General features: G+C 44.3%; 1 protein-coding gene across 1 annotated transcript in view; it reads right to left on the bottom strand.

The window, feature by feature from the left end:
• LOC104496612 (low-density lipoprotein receptor-related protein 8-like) overlaps nucleotides 1–9,567 on the bottom strand; it is a gene marked incomplete at its 5' end in the record, with an annotated part of 68,142 nt that overhangs the window by 14,676 nt on the left and 43,899 nt on the right. Inside the window, one exon of the mRNA XM_010139757.1 lies at nucleotides 2,736–3,098. Coding sequence (XP_010138059.1) covers nucleotides 2,736–3,098 — 363 coding nt within the window. The remainder of the gene's footprint in view (nucleotides 1–2,735; nucleotides 3,099–9,567) is intronic.

Below are 9,567 nucleotides of genomic sequence, written 5' to 3'. Positions count from 1 at the left end.
TTCCTGCTGCTGAGGGGATGGAGCGGTGTCATACACCTGTAACTTGCTGTGTGCCATGCGATACTGATTTCAGAAAGAGAATTTCTGGAGAGGGAAAAATATAACAAAGGTCAATCCCTGAACTCTTCAGACCAACAGATGAACAGTGATGCAGAGTTTCCAGAGTGCTCAAATGTCACTGTCTTACTGTAGGCATGTGCACCCCAGAAACAGCTGTGTTCAGGATAGGGAAGCAACATACGTTTTGGCTGTAGCCCAGCTGACTCAGTGCCACAGGTCCTCTCCTGGCTCCTACTTTCACAATTCCCCTCCCTGTGGTGTAAGCAGCAGCAGGCTTGTGCACCTCCAGTCACCACTGGGGTGACTCCTTGTTTGCACGGGTGTAAAGGGCAGAACCAGGCTCTCCTTGCAGGGGGACACTGCAGTAGCTAAAGCACAGGGCTTTGAGTCCCACTGTTTCCTGGCCCACCGGACTGAAAGCAGCAGAAGCAGCCCACGTGCTTGTTTCTCCTGGGTAGATAAGCTGCACACTGTGCTGTACTGAGACTTACTGGAAAAAAAACCTCAGGTGCTACATGTCCACTAGTGAGAGAGAAATTGTCTTAAGTCACTTCTGCCACATTTCCTCCTTCCTCCACTGGTTGTCAGCACTCTCCTGCAGTGGTGTCCAGCTGTGTCCTCTGCCCCAGGGAGGCTGCCCTTGGTGCATCTGGAGGCGCTACTTGGTGAAGTTGCTCTGTAGCTGAGGGATGCTGTGAGAGCCATGGTTCCTTTTGGGTCTCATATCTCAGCAGTCTGAGCTCAGCTGGGTATTGCTGGTGTCTGTCGGAAAGGAAATAAGCTGGGGAACAGAGTGGTCCCTCTGCCTTGGCAATGTACATGGGCACAGTCCCACTGCTCTCACCCTGCAGGGTGTCAAAGCCAACAGGGCCTGTGAAAGGCATAAACCAACTCCTTTCAAGTTGAACAACAGGTACTGACATTTTAGAGACGTTTCATTGGAAAGCGTCATCAGTAAGCTGCTCCCCTCTTTTACCACCTGGAAACAGAAGGGAACTCACCTTTCCCTCTCTTGAGTTATCTTAAACTCAGCCATCCTGCCAGGTTGCCATCACTGCAGGTAAAGCACAACCTGTGGGACTGAGATCAGCTCCGCTGGGAGTTCCCTGCAGCAGACACCAGCTCTTGATCTGTGTCTGTAATGTTGGCCTAGCTACTTCCTCCTGAGTTGGAGGGGATACAAGTATAGGATTGTCTGCAGGAGGTCTTGGAATGAAAACAGGCACAAAACAACACAGGCTGTCCCAACCAGCAGAGCACACCTTGACTGGACATGCTCTTGCCTGGCTTTCCTAAAGTCACTTTGTACTGAAATGGATGCCAAGAACCAGCTTTGTCTCCTGACTCCACTGTCCCTGCGATGCTTCAGACCCTGGAAATACTGCCTGGGTACCTGCTGCCCAAAAACTCTGTCAGTTCCTGTATCACCTTCTTGAAGATGAAGGAGAAGACATCCTACGTAATCCAAGGGGAGTTGACAGCGATGATATCCTTGTACCCAGCAGTCAAAGCCGCTCTCTTTCTAACAAAACATATTTGGTTTCTCCTACTCTGCTCTCACCTCTATTTTAAAAGAGTCCTTGGCTCTTCTAAAGGCACAGCAGCTTCAGGGTTACTTACGGCCTATCCCCTGGTCTCCAGTGTAAACTCTGCTGTCCAGGATTTAGTACATCCTTCTCTTCTTGCTAAAGAAGCTGTATTTAACTGAATTTATATCTGCCCCTCTGCCTGGGATAGTCTGATCCACTGCTCCTTGAAGGGCTCTCTGAGACAACTGCTCTAAGCTCACCAGCCTGGACTCAGTCTTGTCATGGGTATGAAAAGATGGTGCTGGCAAAAGTTGTAAGTTTTCTTAGGTACCACTGCAAAAATGTCTGGTTTCTGCAGCTGGTTGCTGTCTTCATCCCCAGAGGTGGTCCAATGTCACAGCTGCTAAATATATACCGCTATGTAAATATTGAATTTTATTTCAATCTTGTGATTATGAATATTTTAGCAAAACATTTTGCTCTTATTTTCTTGTCTCCCTCTCTCTCTTCTCCTTAGGTAAGTGACCAGCTTGAACAGTTTAGTGGCTAAAAATGGATGGAACATTCAAAATACCACTCACACCAACAAACTATGTTAAATGCATAAAGCCAACTGAAAAGAAATCCATTATTTATTAGCTGTGTGCCTTTATCAAGCCAAGCTCAAAGTGCCATTTCAGACTGGGTTCTTCAGAGGTGCTGCTCTTGACTGCCTTGTTCAGTATACTCTTAACTTCAGAGGCAGAAAATTAATTATTTTTTTTTCTGCTGATCATATATTCCCTTTAGCACCGTGGCTTCTAACCTCCTGGCTGTGACCCCACCATGCAGCCTGAGGGCTTTGAACATTTTTTTCCATTTTCCATTCCTTGTCTTTCTAGTGAAACAGATCTCTTCTGAAAAACAGTACCATCCAACAGCTTTCTGAATCCTCAAGGAAAAACCATAAAAGGGGTCTGGAATATACCTGACCCTGCTGGGTTAGGCACCCAGGCATGACATTTGGGATACAAATGCTCCTTGTCAGGCAAACAGTTGCTGCATAGACATCAAAGACTTGCCTTAAAACAGTCTGCAGCAGCCTTCTGACCCCTTTCCCCCGCCAAGAAGAGCCCTTAGCCCTGCACTACCCCTGCAGACACTCACGGCAATCCTGCTCATCGGACTTGTCCTTGCAGTCTTCATCCCCATCACACTTCCAGTTCAGGTGGATGCATTCACCATTGCTGCACTGGAACTCATGAGCCGCACAGGTGTTGAGGGCCTTGGCATCGTAGCCACACTTCTCTACGGACTCGTCTGACTGATCCTCGCAGTCCGGCTGATTATCACAGACCCACAGCTCTGGGATACACACGCTATTGTTGCACTGGAACTCATTGGGGTTGCAGGTCAGAGGGGAGCATTTTCTTTCATCACTGCCGTCGCCGCAGTCATTGTCACCATCACACACGAAAATGATGGAGATGCACGACTTGTTACTGCACTGGAACTCATTGGGAGAACAGGCTTGGGAATAAAAACAAAGAGGTGAGCTGTGAGGTCTCCAACCTACCCCTCACCACCTTCCAGCTTTAGCACATTAAGAACACCTAAGATAGAAGGAGAGTGAGGGTACAAAAGCATCACCCAAAATATTTTTCCCAATAGTAAACTACAAGGCAGGGAGCAGGTGAAGTCGCAGTGGTCACCTCCCCAGCCGTGTCATAGGATACATCCTCTATGGGCCATGCACCACCCTGAAGAAGAAGGAGCAGTAGGGCTGCACAACTGCAGGTAGAAAAAGAGGGGGGCAAGCAGCAGCACCGCCCTGGTGTGGAAGCAAGAGCAGCCAGGCAAGCCCCAGCATTTGGGGTGACAGCACAGAAAGAGCAGGGAGATTGTGGGGGTGGGCTGGAGGTGCACTGGCATGTGCTGGTGGACTTGCACAGCACTTCGCTTTGCTCCGCACTGACATTACCAGCTTCCTGACTTTCACAAGTACAGAATCAGGTTTCAGGATTTCACAGTGTGCCTGGTTTTGGACATATTAAGTGGGATGTGTAGGGTAAATATTTAGTGAGTCGAGCAGCAATTTAGCTGCAATCTGCCAGTAAGGCCCTTTATAACACGCTGAATGCCTTCCCTGGAAATCACAACTCAACATTAACATACAAATGAGGCGTTCCTCAGATAGGAAGCTGAGTGGAGTGCTCTCCTCTGCAAGCCTAATGGACAGCTGAACCACGGAAGCCTGCTCAAATTAAACTTTCAGGTACTCCACAAGGTATGGAGGAACCAAATCCCTGGAAGAAATTCTGCATAAGTACATTTAGGAAGTTACATAAAAACCTGTTCTGCTTCTGCTGTTTCAGTCATCTACAGGAAGGTTATAGCTTTGATAAACGGTAAGTACGATAAACATATACAAATAAATTAAAATAAACATTGCGGGGGGGGGGGTTGGTGTTTTTTTTTCTTCCCCACATTGGACTTGGGAGTCTTTTTGTCTTCAGAAGCAGAACTTTTTACTGTCACATCTGCAGAGCCCCTATGATAAACCACACAGTTCAGATGGTACCAGTTGCTGGAAGTGCAAGTGTATCTGGAAAGAAGCAGAATCTCTGAAAAGAAATTGTCACCCCCCAGCTTTCAACCAATGACAGGAACCCAATGGTATTCTACCAAAATATTACGTCTGTTTTATACCTGGGAATGAAACTCTCATTAGCTAGCACTTAAGAACATGTTCACTTGTACACGGATACTTCTTTACATTCTAGCTTACAAACTTACTAACCTAAGCAGCCTGTAGTTTTACATCAAAGCGTGCCAACACATATATTCTTCCCTCCTGCCCTGTGCTCTGTCCCATACAGTCCCAGGTTTTCCAGCTGCTACTGTATCTACCGAAGTGGCAATCTGCCTAATTAGAAGAAAAAGAGGTTTGCTTATGGCCCAAGCTCCCTCCAACAGGATCAATGTTAAAGAGAATCTCAGCTGCACACTGCTGTGCGCCCAACTTGCCATCCACAATTAAAGGCAACAGAGTGCAGTCACCAAAGGAGCATCTTAGTGTTAGACATCAAAGTATCATCTGGTCCAGGTGTGTTTCTCAGGCTTCTCCCATACTCTGTTGAGTATTTTGGATATAGAGAGATACTCTCAAACGGGCAACTCCTGCCACCTACCTTGGGATAAGAACTGGCCCTTGGAGGGGCTAATATTCCTCCTCTCCAAATGGAACTGAAACAAGACAACTAATATTAGGAGATGAATTTCTCTTATAAGAACCTGAAATACAAGCACAGTCTGGTGGAGAAGTATCTAAAAAATACCCCTCTTTTGCAGAATTGTGAATGGCAGAATTGTGAATGGCAGAATTGTGAATGGCAGAATTGTGACCATTAAAGTGCTCATTTGTCACCCAAATCCTGCTCTTTTCTTCACCAAGCATACTTTGCTATCTTTACCATGTAACTAGAAGTAAAACAACCTACTAACCCTACTGATCAGTTGTATAACCTAACCACTCTAGGGCTATGTACAGCTTCTGCAACAGATCAAGGCTGAGAAGAAAATGCTTTTCTGGCATTATTTTGATGAATCTCAAACAGATCAGTGAGCAAAATTTTCCATAGTCCTTTGATGGCTAATTTTCGGGCAAGGTTGTAATGATCTGCACACTCCAAATGTGCATTAATTTCCTTTCCCCACACTGTAACAAGCCCATCTTCTTTCCCTCATTGTTTTCCTGGTTCCACCTCCACCCCTCCTTCTGCCTTTCCCTTCAGAATCTGCTGCACTGGCAAACTAGCGACTGATAAACATATGTGTAGGATACAGACAATGGAAGTTTGCACAAAAGCTCCTCCTCTGCACCTACAAATCCCAGTGCAGATACAAAATTACTGATAATCACAGCCAGAAAATAGAAGCAGTTCAGCTTTTGTAATCTCTCATGAGGACTTTCTCAGGGAAGCTTGAGAATTACTAGCTAGAAAAATCGCATGGTCAGGATTATTTTATTTCTTTTAAAAATTTAAATTAACGTGAATAGAGCACTAGAGATTGCATATTCTCCCTCCACTGAACAAGGACAGCAGTCTGGCTGTTGCTAACTTCCTCTTTTCACCACCACAGTCCTTAGGTGGGGATCAATCCCTGCAACTCACCGGTGTAGCTAAAGCCAGGGGCAGCAGCACCAGCACTGACAGGGCATTGCTTGCACTGGGACAAGGCCCAGGAAACAGAAGAGCAGCACTTTGTGCCCAGGTCTTCCTGCCTGCAATTGCAGCAGCCACATGCTGCTGGGACAACCAGTAAGACTGATGGGCTACCACTGTAGCAGTACAACCACAGGGGCTACTGCAGTGTGTGCATTAGCAGCCAGTAGCAGCTCCGAGTGGGAGCACGTGATCCCTTACTACAGAAGGCTGCTCTATGCACCTCCTAGGAACTAAAGAAATAAAAATGCCCTTTTCTTCATTTCCAGACCTACTGACCATCTCCAGGCCAGTTCAAACAGGACATTTCCTTCTGGATCACACACGCCACCAACAGAGACCTCTGTCCCTGTGTGCAGCTGCTCTCCTGCTGGCCATGGGAAGGCAGATAACAGCCCAGTTCCTCTCACCCTTCATTATCATCTGATAGTTAAAATCTGCAAGGCATACCAGGATAAAACAAAGTGTGCAGCTTCCAGCCACTCGGGAACTTGCTCTCCTCTCCAGGCCACAGAGGAGAAAAGCTGCTTAAAATCCCTCTGTACCATGGCAAGTGGAAGCATGCTTGCTTCGGGGTCCTCGTGGCATGGTGTAGTGGTGAAGAACCTAAAAAACACAGCACTACAAATTGTGTTATATAGAACCTAGAGAGATGAGGATGGGTAAGTAAAGTCCCAGGGACAGTTTACTTCACACCTCCTTTCACAAATCTGTCAGGGTACCTAGGTAGTCCCATCACTACAGCATTTCACTGCCTCCAGAGCATTTCAATAGAAAACGTGCAAATGTTAATTAAATGATCACTGGGTATTTTTGCTTTGACTTGAGCAATTTGCATTCTCTGATTTTGCTACCCATCTTACTCTAAGCTTATTTGTGCAAAACAAAGGAAACAAGTATTAGCTGGCTTTCCTTGGTGCCAAAGAAATTAATCAACATCGTACTCTAAGGTGCAAAACCTACTTCAAATATGAAGTGATCCCAGTAGAAATCTTGTAAATGTTTATCAAGAAGATAAATGTTTATCAAGAAGCAGCACAGAGGCTTCAAAGCAGTAAACAAGCATCATTACAAAAGCAGTTTTGTAGAGAACTGTAATCCATTAAGGTTCTTCACAGGTTCAGGAAGCAAAATATCACATCTCAGTGATAGTGTACATGTGCTTTGGCCTACAGACAATATATACCCGAGGTGTTCTGCATTAATTTCTGCCTTGTACTATACGTCAATATATAGAGCACAACTGCCACAGATTTTGCTTCGCAGCCTCCAGCTGCAGTCTTGTCACATCTCTTGAGGAGAGTGGAGCAGAAGCAGTCTTTGGATAGAGGAAGTTTAAAAAAAGAAAACAGAGTGAGACTGCAGTTGTGGAGTTAGTGTTTCAGTACCAGCTGGTTCTCTCTTGCCCAGAGCCAGGATTTAACCAGGGGCTTGAGCGAGTAGCCTGGTGCAGCAAGGACAATCCTTACTTTTTGGCACAGTGCCTGAGCTAAGATAATTCTACCACATGCTTTTTAAGTGCTTCTAGAGAAAAGCAAAATGCTTTAAAGATACAGGGCACTAGAGAACTGTCATTTCAAAAAATATGTATTTGTACATAATGTTTTTACAATGGACACCAATCATGGATCCTCAAATCTGGATAAAACTCAAAATACTAAATAAACCAAGATATCCATCATTAAAGGAGTTGGGGATTATGTACAATGGACTATAGCTGCTGCACTGCTGATCTTTGAAGATTTTCTAGCTTTGCAGTCAGATATTTCACTGGTTTCTCCTCCAAAAAAGTCAGTTCCACTTGAAATTACATTAATCGCTTAAAGAAAGATCATTTGGTAAAATACGTGGTAAAGTGGGCAACTTTACTGATCAGCAATTACTGATGTTGAAGACAAGAGAATAAGATGAATTATTACACTGCATTTCTCTGACACCCTCCCCAAAGTAACTTAAAAAAAGCATGGCTCAAAATTTCTTGTTTGCTTGATTCTGATAATGGATCTTCTAAAGAAAGCAAAGGATGACTTGTGCATACTAACACTTGCATTGGGAAGGGAGAGATCTGTTGTTGATTTATCACTGCTTCAATGCTGGCAGGAGAGGCTGATGGACTTCAGAAACTCTTCTAAGCTGTGAAGTTCAGGATCCAAGCTCCACATGGCTGAAGGAATGGAACACCTGAGCGCCATCTGCCCAGGTATTCTGCACAAAGTGCAAACCCAGCTACCATAGCCCATATAAATTAGTCTCTGAGCTGGACCATGGATAAGCAGGTCACAAAGTTCAGACAGGCTACATTAAGCTGGAACTCCCAGGCTGGTTACCAACGCTGCCATCATTTAACTGTCATTTATTTAACTAGTATTTATTTTCAGGCTTAACTGTACCTAAATTAATTTTTTTTGTCTGCAGACAATTAGTGTGCTTACCAAATATCTGAATATTTCGCAGAGCTCTTCGGTCAAACGCCAGCCTTTAAAGCATGGGTTCACACCTAGAAGAACAGGTTTCCCACGGAAAGCCGCCCTCCAGGAATGACAGCAAAAGAGATGGAGGTAAATGAAGATGACCTTGAAGTGCATTGCTCTGAAAAAATGACAGGCCTCCCATGGAGGGAATAATGCCGCTGAATTGCAGTCTCACTACTAACTGTGGTTGTTGCTATGGTGATTGATACTGAAAAGCCCATATAGACGAAGACTGCAGAAGGAATAGTAATTCCTGATATTGTTCAAATCACTAATGTAGTGAGGAGCCATTTTGTACACTCTTGCAAATTAATATTTGCATGTGCTTGCTGCCTTCGCCACCCTGCTCCCCTCGAACACAAATGAGTTGTTGTTCTATTCACTGCAACAGTATTTGCATAGTATTAGTTAATTATAATGGAGCAACCAGATGCTAAAGCCCCTGCTGATAAATAATAGTTGGTTCAGAAATGTATCTACTGATTCAGAATATATTTCCTGAGAATCTTATATTCATTCTAAGTAGTTTAATTTTCTGAAAATAAAATTATGACCCCACAATTTATGGGGAGAAGCAGCTTATATAGAAAAGGTATGCACACTCCAAATTTCTTCCCTGTCTTTAATCTTACGTGCCATGAGGTTGCTAACTCATACTTGCAGCCTCCTCAGTTCTACTTCATACCAGGAAAGTGTTAGGAAGCTTGTCATGGGTTCTTCTGATTAAATGGCTTAAGGGTAAAATAAAGCAGCTTGGGAGAAAAAAAGAGATAGTCAGAATACCTAAGGTTGACGTTGTGCTGTTTTTCGGTAAAATCCAAGACACCTCATGGGGATCTTGTGGGGATAAAGACACTATTATTATATTCCAATCAGAATATAAAAGAGTAATCAGCTGAATCAGATTGGAGATGTTTGGTACTAGCCAAAATCTAAATGGAAAAAAATATGCCAGGATGTGTTTAGTTTTCTGACTCTGAAAATTGGAACCTGTACAGGACAAGCTCATTCCTACTCCCTCAGACATGACTAGCTTATTAAAATGGCAATTTTACATATTACACCAATTTGGCAAATCCCTCAGAAACATCTGATAATATCCATGAAGCTAAGAGCTGCTCTAATATTATCACATAAAACTCTATTTCTGAGGAATATATACATGTTCTTCTAGCAACCAGAGCAGAACATTACTGAACAAGGCCTTCACCCAGTGACAGCATGCACAAAATCCACACCACGGTGCACACAGACCTCTTGGATTCAGCAAGACTCCCTGTGGTTATGAGGATTGACCCCCCA

Source organism: Buceros rhinoceros, unplaced genomic scaffold (genome assembly GCF_000710305.1).
Source record: "Buceros rhinoceros silvestris isolate BGI_N320 unplaced genomic scaffold, ASM71030v1 scaffold12617, whole genome shotgun sequence".
Classification (NCBI taxonomy): Eukaryota; Metazoa; Chordata; class Aves; order Bucerotiformes; family Bucerotidae; genus Buceros; species Buceros rhinoceros.
This window is presented reverse-complemented; position numbering and strand designations above follow the sequence as displayed.